The sequence below is a fragment of the Saccostrea echinata genome, unplaced genomic scaffold (assembly GCF_033153115.1).
Source record: "Saccostrea echinata isolate AGI-Se365-2 ecotype Australia unplaced genomic scaffold, CSIRO_AGI_Sech_v1 ptg000004l, whole genome shotgun sequence".
Lineage (NCBI taxonomy): Eukaryota > Metazoa > Mollusca > Bivalvia > Ostreida > Ostreidae > Saccostrea > Saccostrea echinata.
The window spans coordinates 848,123-865,329 of record NW_026889753.1 but is presented as its reverse complement, the minus strand read 5'-3'; the positions used below and the strand labels follow the sequence as shown (position 1 = coordinate 865,329).

General features: G+C 32.4%; 1 protein-coding gene across 1 annotated transcript; it reads right to left on the bottom strand.

Moving 5' to 3' along the window:
- Positions 1 to 1,920: 1,920 nt before the first annotated feature.
- Positions 1,921 to 15,758, bottom strand: LOC133178960 (lupus La protein homolog). Its single transcript, XM_061313619.1, has 14 exons — positions 15,635 to 15,758; positions 15,240 to 15,418; positions 11,072 to 11,141; positions 10,640 to 10,746; positions 10,192 to 10,293; positions 9,146 to 9,253; positions 8,319 to 8,419; positions 8,017 to 8,088; positions 7,756 to 7,789; positions 6,329 to 6,472; positions 5,861 to 5,978; positions 5,423 to 5,535; positions 4,699 to 4,786; positions 1,921 to 4,269 (listed from the first exon to the last, which is right to left on the bottom strand). The coding sequence occupies exons 2-13, from the start codon at positions 15,405 to 15,407 to the stop codon at positions 4,700 to 4,702; spliced, it is 1,224 nt and encodes a 407-aa protein (XP_061169603.1). The 5' UTR covers positions 15,408 to 15,418; positions 15,635 to 15,758; the 3' UTR covers positions 1,921 to 4,269; position 4,699.
- Positions 15,759 to 17,207: the final 1,449 nt, after the last annotated feature.

Here is a 17,207-nt window from a genome sequence, read left to right as displayed (position 1 = left end):
TACTTAACTCTTACTTGATGTGTATGTATGTAAATGTATATGCTGTACTGAATTTTACTTGGTGTATGCAAGTACAGTAAAACACGCTTATAACGAAGTACCAGGGACAGATGATTTTGCTTCACTATAAGCGTACATGTGTAATTCATTATATCAATATATTTATATATAAAAGGTCATGGGGAATGAAAATCACTTAGCTGTAAGCATCAATTCGTTATAGACGCTTTCTTTATAAGCCTGTTTTACCGTAGATATATGTTGTCTGTAAAGAAATTATATTGTGCCTTCATGGATTTTAAGGCTGCATTTGATAAAGTATGGCGAGTAGGTTGTGGGGAAAAAAATGTTGAATATCATGTTACAGGAAAATGCCTTCAAGTTATTGTTAATATTTATAATGATTGTAGATCTACAATATTTTATAAATAATGATTTTTCTGAATATACATGTATTTTCTGCCGAAATGGAGTTCGTCAGGGAGAAATTTTGTCTCCTCTTCTTTTCGCACTGTATCTTAATGACTGAAGATTTTTTATAATACAAGATGTTATTGGACTAAACAACCTGTCTGAAAAATTATAACATTATTGATGTTATAAGTGGATTGAGGCAAGGTGATGTTTGGACGATCTAGAGAGTGTGTAAAAGATATAATTTAATGATAAAATGGCTCTTCTCTGAACGTTGCTATTAACTCTTCAGTACTCTGGAAATATTTAAGCTAAGGGAAAACTGCAATCTACTGGACAGTTATAAATTAGTAGTAAAACTGCTGAAATGTAAAGAGACAAAGTTGTCTCATATTTTGTTTGTTTTTTTTTTCATATAGCTCACTGTACAACAATATTGATTTTAATTTCAAATGGATTGTAGCGGAATATTTTACAAAAATGTGGTTTAAAAAATGTCTGGATGACGCAAAATGTGGAAAATGAAAAATGACCAAGTGTTTTTTAATTTTTCAAATTTATATATAGGTATATCCATCATCAATAATCTTATGTAAATTCATCAATACACTGTATAGTTAATAAGAGAGTTACCCTTCCAGGTTAATGTAAACTGTACACTCTTGCATCATGCACATGTATTTTCCTTGATGTCATTTTTTGTATTTTCTCTACGTTGTTTTACACAATGTGAGAATAAATTGAATTGTTTTATGTGTCTTTAACTCAATGCATGACTATTATATCCTACTGTTTTTAATTGGTGAAATATATAGAGATAATGCTCAAAGTTAAATCCATTACACAATATAAATTTTGGAGCAAATATTGGTCTAATTGCTTTAAAGACCTATTGCTGTTATTATCTTATATAAAGAACCCTCTCTACACTGCACACTAAAAAGTTCCGATTCTGTGGCATTTTTATGCAGTTAAGAGTAATCTGCCCCTAGAACTAAAATAAAAGAAATTGAAATCAACCGTGATTTTACTCAATTTGTAATCAATTCAAGCATTCTTATCATTTTAATAGGCCAAGATAAATTAATTGAACACTATATTGGCATGAATTTTCCTCACATAAGTGAACAATAGTGATTTCTGTTCATCAATATTTCATAATCTTTAAACATTTTTTTTCCTGGGGGAAATGCAAGGTATCCTATGTTAAAAACGAGATAGATATGGCCAATATCTACACTTTTGTACAATATAATTTTCTCATTCTCTAAAAAACATTTTGCTCAAGTGTAGAGAGGGTCCTTAATTAAATGTTGATTGTACAAATAAAGGAACTTTACTAAAATGTTTACACTCATAAAATTTACTCAAAACAAAAAATCTTAACACATTTTTTCGACCAAAAATAAAGGATTTCTCCCTCCCTAAACAATTTCCTTGACCGTCATTATATGACCTTGATGACATATTCTTGAATCAAAGGTTTCAACAGTGAAAAACACACAAGAGATTGAATATATTTTAATGAAAAATTACAAAATTAACATATTAAGCAAGCATTCTGAGAGCAATACCGAGTCCCTCACAGTATGTGCCATTATTCTGTCAAAAGTCATTGAAACAGAATGAAATGCAAACATGATCTGTAACTCACCAAGATGAACCCATACCAAATATCAGCTAAATACATGTACATGCATGTATCTATATAAAAATTCAGGAAAACCAAGTAAGATAGACTGACTGACAGCTATCCGTCAATTTCACCAGTAAAGGACTACTACGCTGTAAAGTTGATGGTCCATGTTACAGCCTATACACATTTTCAATCTCTCATTGCCCACCGACATTGATCTTTGAAATACATTTGTACACTGTATAACATATCAATATTATGATCTTACTAGGAAAAAAAAAGTTTTTAACAGGTAATGAAATGATCAAAACAAAATGTACAAAACCAAGTTAATCATACAGAAATGAGGTGGATGTTAAATACCACTGCAAAACCCATACACTGTCCTCATTTGAGAAAGACAATACACCGGCACAATAATTACATGTAAATATTTTTTATGGAAATTCAAAATGTTTGAAGTATTCTAGTGAGTAGTAGTTTGCCTTGTGTGTTTGCTGGTTAACTTGATTTGGTACAGAACATGTTTTTTGTCTGCTATATGACCAGGAGTTAAGACAGGTTTGAAAACATGATCAACTCTGCCTTAACCTAGATCACAAAAATGAATTCGAATTTTTAAAGTAGCTTCATATATGATTCAATGCAGGATTGTCCCTAAGAATGGAAATACAGGGGACATTATAAAAGGAGACTGGGGTCTGGGGATCCTTCCCTAACAGGGGGTTGAGGGGGAATACCAGAATAACCAGGGGATCATGTCATTATAGGTGGGGAAATTCCCTGGCCCCTGGGTCTTAGGGACAGCCCTGCATTCAATGCATTTCAAACTTGGCCCACCTATAGATAGTTTTCATGACGTATTTTCTGAGTTATTTCCCTTGGCCGCCATCTTGGTGGTCAACCTGGTAATTTTTCCTCTTTGTCTTACCAAATCTAAGAGGATGTAGCAGAAATATTAGGGGGAAAATCTTTATAGAATAAAAATTATGAAATAAAGGAGGCTTTAACAAATGTATATTTTTCAGAAAAACAATGCTTCTTACCCCACAATGGCCAGTATAAAAAGTTAAAGTTGGTTGAATAATGAAGGAATATGAGCATGTTGACCTCCAATATGGCGGCCAACGGGAAATAACTTGCTAATTTGGGCCTACTGAAAACTATCTATAGGGCCAGGAACTAAACCATCATACATGGATTTCATTACTGATACCTTATAATACGGCTCACCGCTGAGTAAAGTAAAGCGGTTTGTCTCCTGTAAATCTTGGAGTAAATATAGGTCAAGTTTAATGTATTTTCATATGAGCAATTTAGTCCACCTGGTAACCTGAACTTGTGAAAAATGGCTTTTACATGATTGGTAGAGATCTCGGTGATTAGTGAAATAAGTAAATATATTTCTAAATATCCAGCACAAACAAGTTTACATATAAAATACTTTTCCTAACTTAGCCCTATACCCTTGAAACCCCTACTGTAAAGATGGGATGCAAGATTCACTCTGTGAATTGAATCATTGCTTGGTATAGTTATCTGAAATGGTCAAAGACAAGAGGAGCTTATGTGAGAAGACCAAAAACAAATAAAAAAGTCAAAGTTTTGTAGCCCTTGAACCATTTTTTTTACTGGATTTTAGAGTCTTTATATTTTCTTTGGCAGAAGTATCACTTTTGATTTTATAACTGTAGCAGGAGTAGCCTTTGAACGAATTTCATTGAATTTTTAATTTAAGTAAGCACAATAACATTGTTCAAGGAAATTGAAACCCAATAAAAAAGAATTATGTATCTTGTGGACTTCAGTCGCTTACCAAGTTTTCTTGCAGTAAGACTAGAACTGATGGCGGGGTAGCTTTCTAAAAATTTGTTTACAGACAAAATAACTGACAACAGACACCTTACCATCGCATAAGATTTTCTGGTCTTAAAAACATGATTGCTGTAGTAAGAAAACAAACACTGATTCGCCTTATAGGTAAATGTATTTGTTCTCGATGATGAAAACTAAAAATTGACACAAAATGTTTCTGTACAACACTCTAAACATGGCCAACATCAGGAGCCATAAATAAAATCACTGTTTTCTTATGATGTACATCTACACTAGAACACAACATGTGTCCTGTTGTTCCAATCTGCTCACTTTTTACTTCTGTAAAATGTGTTTAAAAGTCTGCAGTTCAAATAGTCAAGTCCTATTTCAGCACCCCTGCTCTGAAAAATTGAGAAACAGTATTTAGATATCCCAGATCGTCACTATCTTAATAAATCTTACCACTTATCTGAATGCATATTGATGAACACCAATTAAAATCTTACTTTAACATGGAGAAACACATGTAAATTGATTTGATAGATAAAACAGTTCACTACTGCATGTATTGTTTTTTATTTAAGCTGTATTTATATTTTGGTGCCTGTGTCTCATTTGTTACAAGCAAAAATTTATAAACTTCTCATAAATATAAAAGTCTGTCTATGACTTGCCTCTGTGCCAATTTTAAATTCAAATATGCTAAAATAAGAACACGTACAGGATGTGAACATTCTATTACATGAGCATTTTACAGTATTTTTTTGAATGTAGCTACAAAAGTAGTTTTGAAATGTTTAAGAGATTTTGTTGTGGATGATTAGACGTACCTCAATCCCCTGCATCATCCTCTTCTCCTCCGTCACTGTCCTCCTCGTCACCACCCCCATCTCCATCCTCATTTTTCTTCTTCTTGTCCTGTTAGACAAAAATACAGTGTAATTTGTGCATTATCAAAGATGCTTTTATCAACCATTTCCTCTAATTTTACAATTGCATAATTTTTTTCACTTTCTGATAATAGAGAGGTTAAGCATTTGACCGTGTACGTCTACATGTACGTGTAAACCTAGAAGTGTTTTTGCATAACTAAAATCACGTTCTGTTTAACAAACTGTACGTGTACCGGTACACGTAAAACATCATTTCAACAAGTCAATTTACAATCCTTTTGTATCAAATAATTCTATGACTTTGATTAAAGGAGATACATAAATGTACGTAATAAACTCTCAACATCACAACAAACACCGCCTGAAATATATATATTCTATAATTTGAGTTTAAGAAGCTACACATTCTTACCTCCATGTACTTATGAATCTAATCGTTGTGTACAACTTGTAGAATTACGCGGTATGCAAAACTGATGACATAAATCGGGGATTTCTCTAGCTACACGTACACGTAGACGTACATGGTCATCTGCTTAACCTCTCTAATAATTCAATATATCACAAAGAAACATATGATCTAGTGCCAAGCAATTCTAAACACTTCTTCCATTGGTATTTTATCATTTTCTAAGAACAGACACCTGATTGGGATACTTACCCTGGGTCCTCCGTGACCTTTCCCATGTCTTCTTTTTCTGTATGCCTTAAAGCGATTGATACTATCTGCTCTTTCTTTAAAAATTTTCCTCCAGTGATCCATTTCTTCATCTCCTAAAATTGTCATTTTTTTGCATGAAATTTTTCTGTGGGGAACTTAAACTATTTTACAATGCACTTTTTGTCTGGTAAACTTGAAGATCTTGCCCAAAATCCGCAGTACAAAACTTATTTCCTATTTTCCTGATTTTCTTAAAATTATCTTAATTTTCACATATTTTTGTAGGTTGTTTGCTTATTCATGATCTCTGCTAAAATATTAAAGGGCATAAAAGTAATACATCTATAATCACTGAGCATATTACTTGACACTGAGTATAATTATTCATACCAAACATTAATGTTGGTTATTCTATAAGCTGTAGTAACAGAACAGTACCTTCCAGAATTCTTCCTTCTAAAACAAGATTTGAAATCTCAAGTTTTCCATCATGGTCTGCCATTGCTTTCTCTAGTGTTGATTTTGCTGTGTTGGCTTCAGTAAATCTGACCCAGGCCTAAAAATTAATGCAAGGAAGTTTAATTATGGAAAAAGTTTTATGATGCATAGTGCTGCATACAAGCATGTGAATATTGATAATGAAAAGGGTGAAAAAACTACCATAATATGTGCTTGTTAGTAACCAATTTATTTTTCAAATGCTCATCCCTTAACTTTAGACATCAAAACATCAAGTTTTACATTTAGCTGAAATGAAAATTCTGTTTTCTGTGAAAATAAGAAGACTAATATATGACTAAACTTGATGTACACTATATTGTTAATAGGTAAACACCCTACACTGTTCATACTTCTGATACTCTTCTACTCATTAGACATTCTCTTATAGAATACAATGAATTTTACCTGGTTGTCACCTTTCTCAAAGTCTACCCAGGCCACAGGGGTGTAATCATTGAAGTAGGTTTTGAAATCCTCCCTGGTCAGTTCCTCACCTGTGATACCTGTCAGGTGTAACACAGCACCAGGTGTGATGGAACCAGCAAGTTTCTGTTAAGTTTGTGTAAAGAAGGCTTTAGTTATCACATGAGAGGACGAGGTACATGTACCCGGGTACTTTTGCCTATTCCCCAGTCTTTTCTAATTTTATTGAATAAACTATTAAAAAATATATACAGTCAAACATTGTATCTTAACTCGATGGGGCTTAGAAAAAAACTTTCAAGATATTTGAGAATTCGAGAAATCCAAGGTAAAATACTTAAAGTAGTTGGGACTTCCTAAACACTTCGACATATCCATGGTATTCAAGATATCCGTGTTCCAGATACCAAAGTTCAACTGCATATCAAAATTGACATATCAACAAAAATAGTGGTTAAGTCTAAATCTATTTTCACAAAATCATAATCAGTATTAAAGTATGTCCCATATGGTATCAACGTCATCACTTTTTGCATTATATCTCAAAATACCTGACATTCAAACTAGGTTTGATCAATAGTTTTTTTTTAAACTTTCTGCATTGGAAACATCCCTTACATAAAATACATAAACAGCATAGTAATATACACTTATTTTAATTCATTTATATTTCAGATCCGCATATTTACCTGATCAATATTTTTTTTAGAAACAAATCTACTAAAGTGTACTAATGTACCAAATTTTAAGTCTGCCATGCAAAGGTTTCTCAAGAATTTAGTGATACTATCTTCTTATGTCCAGAGTAATTTGACCTTTGATCATGTGTCCTCACATCTACTCCTTAGCAGGTACCATTGTACTTAGTTTGTGGTATGTCAAGCAAAGGGTCCTCAAGATACATGCATTGTGCAGAAAACAATTAATCTAATGACCAACAGATAAACTGACCAATAGATGCAAACCGATAAGCCCCCTTTTCCAAAGGGGACATAAAAGCAACCCCAAGGAATGTTATTGTTAAAATACATGTGTAAAATTTTAACACTGTTGTGAAAATAACTGTACACTAATCAAGTAACCCTGAATTTTCAGCCTCCTGAAAACTCCACTCTTGATCTGTCAAAGTTTTAACATAGTCCCGAGGAATTCAAGTTAACTCTATGGATATCTGTAACAGTATTTATTGAAACAATATATGTTGGTAACTTTTAAACAATTACTCTGTAAGGTATGGATACTAAGTACCAGTGTCCAACCCTGACAAGGTCTTTCCTGAACTTTGTTTGGAAAGGGGTGGGGGGGAGGGGAGGATAAAAAAAATCTTATTTTAGACTAATAAATTTGGTCTCATTTACCAAGGCAAAGACAAGAAAATTTCATAGATAACAATGTAAAAAAACACCAACCTTTGTTTCTTCTTCCTCCCTTCTCTGTTGGTCTCTATAAGACAATAATTTGTGTTAAAACTCTACCTTTTCTTATAAACCTAACCAAAGGAGAATCTGCTTTAAAATCTACGCATATTATCTTTCCTGCAAGAGAGATGATCTATTGTACAGATTAAATATTAAAATCTTTATTTTAATTATGAAAATTATCTGTAATTGATCTGTATGCCAAAAACATCTCAGAGATGTTGTCATAAATAGGATAGGAAATTTACTTACTCTTTCTTTTTACGTAACTGTTCCAGTTTTTTCTGCTTCTTCTCATCTTCTCTTTTTTGAAAATATTCTTGTCTAAAATCACAGAAGCACAATCAGTCATGAAAAATTCCAGTTCATTCATATTAAGAAAAACAATATGACCCATCTGAAGAAAATTCTATATCCTAATAACAGTCTGTATAAAATATTCTGATATTCATAATTCAAAAACATTTTCAATATAAATGTGAAAGCAAGACAGAAAATTTCTGACAATGCAGCAGAAAACATACACATTGTAACTGAAGAACTTAATAACTTACTTAGACTTTTTGATGAGTACTGCATCTTCATACTTAGATTCCGGCTCTGCCAAGAACTTCTCAGTATCCTCTTTTTTATGAAATGTGATGAATACTGATCCCTGTAAATCATTATAATGCCATTAAGTCAAACAAACTGATTTAAAACTGTTCACAGCAGGTATATTCCGTGGAGATCTGAAATTTATTATCCTTTAATCTTCATTTTACTAAATTTTTACACATAAAAAGGATCTTTTATAAAATTTAAACAAGAAATCAAATAGGAGGTGCAACATGGCACAATGTAATGAAGAATCTCTAAAACTCTCATTAAATTTTATTTGTTGGCATAGTAGGAGTTGCAGATAAGAGATGGGTACCCTCAATATTTAACAAAGACTAACACTGTCCATGTTCTGCTGTAGGACTTCCCAGATATCTGTCTGATCGAAACATAAAATAGGTCACAATGGCACTACGTAACAAAGATTCTGTGAAAGTATCATTAAATTTCATTCAGTTAGGAGGAGTTGTGGATAAGAGATCGATACCCCAATATTATAGAAAGAATCGCAGTGTCCATGTTTTGCTATGGGAAACCCAAATATCTACCTGATTGAAATGTAAAACAGGTGCACAATGGCACTGTGTAATAAAGGATCTGTGAGTCTCATAAAATTTTATTCACTGATATAGACACTTTTCAAGCAAGGGTATAACAATTACGTACAATTCATTCTCATTTTAAACAGTTATTGTCCTCTCTTTATAGATATCAAAGTACTGATTTTCTTGTATAACGACTGTAAATTTACTAAATAAATAGAACAGCATCCTAAACCAACCTTAAATTTCTTCTCCTGATCTCTTCTCATGTACACTGTATCCACTGGTGCTATCTTCTCAAAGTAAGCAATTAATGAGTCCAGTGATGCATTCAATGGAAAGCCTTTCTGTAATGAAATTAGCTTCACACATGATTTCAACCTCTGAAGTTTACATAGAAATGTATAACCTAGAACAAATTTTAAGTACACTGTGTGATTTTGTTTTTCATATGGAAGTCGATCAACATACTAATATCATATTCTACAAATGACTTATTGTTAATTCTACCACAGTTATTGCCGAGATCAAAGGACATTATTCTCCAATAAATCATGAACATCATCAAAAAATTATCAGATCAGAAACACATGTCAAACCTGTACAGTTGAAATAAATAATTCACTGTAGAATCTAATACTTATTTAGACCATATTGATGTGTCTAAATGTGTCTTATGCAGTCTAAACAGTGTGTATTGCCTAAAACAGCTAATAAATATCCGTTTCTATAGCCATGCAAGTGAGGCTGTTCCACAGACCTTCCCACAACATTTACACTCCATGATTTTACAGATAAAGCAATGAAATAGACAACTGATTTTGTTATTTCACATCCATAAAAATTAATCAATATATGTTACAAAAAATTTATAAATAATTAAAGGATATTTTTAATCCAGCGAAAGCTGAAATCATCTGCATTTTATGCAATGGATTCTTAAGTAAACAAACAAATTGACCCTCTGGTGTGAAATGGAACTGCAAAATCGCGACATGGTGACCTAATTCGTTTCTCTATAGAGGAAATGATCAGCCATTTTTTAGAGCTGTTAGTAGAATAGAAATAAAAGTCCTTGTTGTCGTGAATGATGCAGGATAACCTCCTCGGTCTTGAAATGTTGTCTGAAATATAAAAGCCTCAACTAACGCCTTGGCTTTTATATTTCAGACAACATTTCTTGACCTTGGAGGTTATCCTGCAACATTCACGTTAACGCTGACTTTATTTCTTAATTAACCTTTAACAATTGCTAAATAGGTAGCCATGAGATACTAGTACGTACAACATAAGCAGATCTGTCATTAAAATCATTCCGCCTTTCCTCTGTGTTCTCTGGTATTGGAATGTCAGGATTACGACGGATGAACACATTATCCTTGCTAACCTGAAACGGAACCAGAAAGGTAGATTTTATTTCAACAATTTTTGTATAAATTTTACAAACTACCTTTCAACTTTTCAACTGCTAAAAATTATATGCAGTCATATTAATGTCACTGGGAAAAATCAATATTACTTTATTTTTTTGTTGTTGTTTGGTAAATTGAATAAATTTAACTTTGAAAAAATAACTTGTTCATCTGGTCATATTTTCAATTATGAACAATAATGTCCTTTGTCATATGTGATTGTTAAACAGTTTAATTCATAAATTTACAATTAAGACAAGAATTTTATATATACATGCAAATATTGGTACTGGCAAGAGATGTATCATCAAGGTTAAATACCTGAATAAGTCCGGAGTCAGATTTCCTTAATGCTGTGGCAATAATTTTATGATTTGTGGTTAGTTGTTTCAGTCGATTGAATTTGGTCATTGTGGCAAGAGATACCCCTAATCACTGTAAAGGAAGCTATTCTCTCTATTGTATTATATGATTAATATAAACTGATGCATATTCTGATGTATGCTACATGACCTTTACTGCACTCAAAATGTATAACTAACCATGCTTCAATAGCTTGCTATCTGTTAATATATCTAGACCTATTCAATATTTGTGTTGTAGATTTTGAATTTTCTTCTAAATTGATATACAAATCAGATACTAATCAAATCTCTCCAATGTATACCTACTGTTTTCTGAATTTTTTTTAATTGTTAACTAGATTCCTACATGAATATTTTGTTTTTGTCATGTTAATAAAAAAAAGGATACAGCCATCTTCTAATTTCATCTCATCTTGAAGAAATTTGTCCCTAGGTAGATTGATATCTCCAAAGTAGTACTTGAAAAAATATATAAATAAACTACATTTTCATTACTCAGAAAATCTTACATTATTGTGCATATTGTTGAAACCTCAGAGGTATTTAGCCAGCGCAGCAAGCGGCTTGAAGAGCCCCTCGTCACTGCAAGCTCTTAAAGCAACACCTGGGTGAAGAGAAAATTCGGACTGGGCACAATGATCCAAACATTTTTTTCCCCGCAGTTAACTCAGCACCCATAATGCTCCATAATATTGCATATGGCACCCACAACAAATTCTTGCAATAAATAAGCAAAAGTTTACAAATAAACTAATCTTGATTCAATGGGTATTGTAGATAGATGGTAGATTTAACATTCTTTTGTTAAAAAAATTAAATATTTCAGACTTTGTTACTGAAATATGCAACTAATGTATGATGTCATGCGACTTCACAGTTTAGACCTTTCAAATGTCTGTGCGGTTTGAAGAGGTGGATGTAAATTAAAAGTGAATAGGCAGTCTATCCAATAATATACACAACTGCACTTGCCCCAACACTTGCACTGTCAATATATTAGCAAGAAATTTTTGACCATCTTTAGGCATGTCTGATTGTCATAATGAACATAGATGCATGTATCAAACTTCAGTTACATCTGTAAAAATACATGAAGCAAATATAAAATCCCTCCTATAAAGTTTAAAAAAAAGGCTTTCTCTGCTAGAACTGCATTCAAAATAATAGCAAGTGCAGTGAGTTCTATAGACTAAAAGTAAGAACAGAGGAAATTTGAACTGAAATCTTTACCTTCGTCAAGCAAAGAATGAGTGCACTTTAGAGTGTCATTTGGAGCCTTTCGGCCACCCATTTTAAGCCTTAAATAAGACTATATTGCTAAATTAATCTATGATTATTGTGCATACATATGCTCTTGATATTTATACTTCGAATTTTTTGTTAAACATATTGCTATAATTCCACACAACGTCATTGAAAAGAACATGTATAAGCCTTAAATTCCGGAAATTTGAACTGGACCACTTTCGAATGTAAGGTACCCGCAAATGGGCGGAGATATTTAAATCGCATGGAAGTGGAATGTAAACATTTGCACATTATTTAAATGGAGGAGAGAAAGATTGTGTAGTTTCATGATTCACACAAATAATAAATGATTCATGGCCATACATATTGATCATTTTCATGATTCGTATCCATATGTTTGATGCCTAGCACCGAATTAGATCAATCTTAAGTTTTTCGTATATGATAAAAAAAGCCCCCTCTTTTTTCTTTAGCTTTATTATTTTTCGTTTTATATGCTGAATGCTTTTCAATTCAAAGAATGAAAGTATGTTTTAAGAAAGATTCACATGTACATGACTTAGATGTCACACTACATTTAATTGTAATTCACTGTACATGTAGTACGTAGAGTAATACTGACAAACAAGTAGTGAAACAAATTATACATGTATGTAGTACTCAATGGTGATACATATTTTATCATATGTATGTATAGATAAATAACATTCGGAAATGAAATATAAAATTTTAACTTAAAATTTGAGTCGCTAGGTTAACATGAAAACTCCAAGAAATACAAACTATCTATAATTTAAATTAACATTTTATTGACGGAACAAGTATATTTCAGATTAAATAACATGGTCAACGAAAATTCTACAACGTTACTATATCGATAATCACTCGCTTATGTCTTCAATATCTCTTTCATTTCGGCAATCCAAATATTCTCAGATATGATACTAGTGTTTAAGAATGTGTCTGTAGATGCCTGCAGACCATAATACAGAGGCGACAAGATCTAACACAGCTACATACTAATCGTGCATTGGCAATACCAGAATTTCCTTCAAAATACCATGCAAACGAAAAACACAATTTAGTGAAAGAAGACAAGGTAAACTTTAAGACCCTAATAAAATTTTCGCAAAATTCTTCATTATTTTGAAGTTGTTCAGGCCGGTACAAACGGTGAGATTTGTAGTTACTGTATAATACAAGTATTATATTTGTATTATAATACTTTCCTGTACACTCGTTTGTACGTTTTATTAGATTGTTAATAGACTTTAGGGATTTCTACGTGTTTCCCTCGCAATATTTCTCTCTCTTTCTCTTTCTCTCAATAATGAAAAACGAGGTTCTGTTAGCAGTATCTGTTATCGTATTATGCATTGCAATAAAACTGAAAAAAAAAACAACATTGTAATGGAAACAGCGGCGGAACACACGTATATGTACTTGGTGCACACAATGCATCGCTAGATGAGGTGCAAAGAGAAGACCCCAGTAGTTATAAAAACTTCTTTAGAATAGATAACGCTGCATTTGAGCAACTTTTACAATTACATGTAGTTACTCCTTTTGATCTTCTTCCCATAAAACAATGAGTTTTTCGATATTTTTACTGCTAAAATCGACCATTATTTACCACGTGCTTTTCTTTGTTATGATAAAAATAAGATGACTACAATGTGAGTACTTTTGATTGGTTTAAAAATGAAAGGTAAGTTAAGACTTGTATTAAGAAATAGAGCATTGCCCTATTCTTAATACAGTTTTATAAGATTCGAAAAATCTTAGGATTCACCGTATTAAAAGTCTATATATAGTCAGATTGTGTACTTAAATACATATCCGTGTGTACAGCCCTGAAATCCATTGATAGACACAATGAAAGCATATCGAATAGTGGAATGTCACGTGAGTAAAGTGATTATAATATCAAACAGGTCAAAATAGGTTGACACTCGGTGACCTGTTAATTTAGTAGCAAACCCGACCGTAGTTTGGAGAATTTTTTTAAAAATTACATATGAGCCGCAAATTGTCCAACATTGCCCTTTGGATATGTATAAGTTAAAATCAAAATACACATTCTGTGCAAATGAGAAGAATGGACAAGTTGCGGCTCGATGTAAACAACGTCGTTGAAAACTGGTATGCATATGAATAACAATAGAAATGTGACAAAACTGCTAGACCCCTGTCGCAAAAACCAGTGTCGCTCGGCATTATTTAATATTTTTATGTGATATAATATATCAAACCCTGCTCTTAAGATATTGTTTAATAATTCTGATTCCAAAAGTTTATAAATTTCGGAAATTTATTGGTGGCAAAGCACCGGGATCCAACTCTCATAGCTTAAGTGCACTGATCCTTTTTGTGTGAAACCTTTCCAGAATTCTTGATGAATACTGAATAGCAGTTTCACAGTTATTACGAAGATTTATTTCTTAGAGAGAGCTTCAAGGCATCAAAAAAATAATTGCATCTACTAAAGCCCTTTGTTAAAAAATTTACAAAGTTTAATCAACATTTAGAATTTGTTATGGAAGTGCAACTAACATACAATGTCATGCAGTGATGATTCTGTGAATTGGCCAAAATATCTGAAATAGTTTGGAAGCAGAGGGGCTGACAAAATTTGGGATTTAGCAAGTCCAAAATAGGTTTAAATGAGGGACAAAAGTGTAACAGTTTGTTCAACAACTTTTACATCTTGACCTGGCTGAATGAACCGCCACACCATTGTAAGGAAGTCTCAATCATCCCTGCTTTTGTGTTTACTTTACTTGGAGATATACGAAAACGTCTGGATGATGCAGATTAGATCAAAACAAGGATGAAACAACTTGAATTTCTTACCCGACAAAAATGGAAATGGATCACTGCAAAAATCGAAAGTATTGAAATATTGGAAAGCACTTGTGAATATTGGATTCTTGGATTCAAATTAGCGGAATTCTGCTAAATATCGGAAAAGAATCATCACTGGTCATGTGATATCATAGTCTAGACTGTGCTCTTTTGTTTGAAGAGGCGGACATAAAGGTTTTTCATGGTATCCAGTAATATTATAAATACAATTGCTCCAACCCCAACAGATGTACCTTATAACACACTGAATAACTTTTCTCTTCATGAGAGACTATGTAGTGAGCTAGAATATAAATCCCTTTTGCTTATACTATAAGATCCCTTTTGCTTATACTATAAGATATATAAGTAGATTGACTAAATCAAGAATATAGCTATCTTTGCCTATAACATCTTTAAATTGCTTTGAGCAATGTAAAATAAAGTTTAAACAACTGCAATACCTCTATTTGTTTAATTATCTTTTTCTCCAGCGCATTTGGTGGTCCTAAATCCTCTTTTACATCGTCTACAACTTTTGGTTCCTTTTTAACGTCGTCGTTCTTTTCAGTACCGGTACCATTTGTAGTTTCTTTAGATTCTTTAACTTCTACTTTCGCTTCGTCAGACATGACGGAATTTACTAGACAATAAAATAGCGTTCCGTTTTAATTATATTAGGAACAATTTTTTAAAATGATGTTCTGCTCTAACAACACATAATGGTCAGAAGACAAGGATGCTGATTTTTTTTCTTCACACAACAGCATGTTACAGTACTTCTAATTTGATGACTGGAAAAGTCATCATTAGTCATTTTAGATCGATAAAGGACACATACTGAAAAAGATATACTAACCTTGTTCAAAGTCCTACAGCTTGATTATGATGTCGTCTAGATTTCACTGAATTAAAACAGACTTTCCTGACAATCAACAACGCCAAAGCATTTCGCGTACTAACCACGTTTTTACATCACTTTCCGGTGCATGCGCACGCATGTAAGTACCTCCCTTGCTAAGTCGTTCACAACTGGATTCGCGAACAGGCATTAACTTTGCATTGGTCAAAATTTTGACGAGAAAGTATGTTAATTTAGCAATAATACTTTTTTCCTTAATTAAAATACAATTAATACTGATCACTAGACTTGTTAATTTCTATTTTAAATGTCCCTTTTAAAAACTTTTTCTTGTATATTACATGTAAAAGGTCTTACTTTCACCCCCCCCCCCCCTTCCCATACACACATCATTCTAGCAGAGGGGCCAGTAACATACTAGTTTGATTTCACGTCATCACTATATATATACAAAAAGATAGTGACAATGTGAAATCAATCATAGTACGTTACTGGCCCCTGCATGTGCATACTAGAGGATAAAATCAAGAACATGCTTTATTTTTGTTTAAAAAAGTTCAAAAGTAAAGGATTTTAATGCACCTGAAATTGAAGATTTGGGGCATATAGTTTTTGGTCTGTCTGTCCGTCTCTCTAGCTGATCACAGGAAACCTGAAGCGTGGATCCCCCCCCCCCCCTTACCCCCACTAACTAATAAAATATAATAGGTAGTCTTTATTTTCTCGAAAATATAGTTTGTACTTTTGTTAAGGTTTAAAAATTAATTGGCCATATACGGTATAATAATTCTTTTTTATTATTGTTACCGGATTTTTGTAAATCTGGAATTCCATACATAAAATTCTGATATTTTTTAAAATTTTTATAACCATAGCAGCGCCAATTTAAAAAAAAAAAACACCTCTTTAAATAAATACCAATATTTTCAATTCTGATTGATGTGCATATCAGCTGAAATGATAAGAGCAAATAATTGGTTTGGTAAGTAATAATTGAATTAATGATACTTTCAAATAATTAAAGATATTCTCATTTCTTTTTAAAAAAGATATTGTTTATTAGGTGCTCCATAGGAATCATAACAAACAAAAGAAGTCTACAAAGAGTTGCTCCAATGTCCCAACTCTTCCTCAGTTAAAGTGGATTCAAAATCGTTTTCTTTTTCTTGGGAATTTTTGATTTCTCCACTTAATTTTGAAACATTTAACATTTTCCAATTTATGTCATATGCAGAGCAGATACACCTGACCTACTAGTAATGTCATAGTGTCTGTACACATTTTTAATGATAAATGTACTTGTTCTTTGTCTTTCACTCATAAAAAAAAATAATAAAAAAGAATAATAAAAACTGTTTATATACCAATACCTGACAAGTGATAGCTGTGCAACTCAATTTTCTATTACACATGCATAACTGAATTTGATTTAGCTTTGCCTAGCATTCAATGGAGTTGATTCAAAGTAATTAAATTGATGCACAATAAATTAATTTGAAGTAAAATAATTTGCATTAAATTTTCCATGTGAATGTCACTCAAATTTAATGCACAGCAATTACTTTTAATT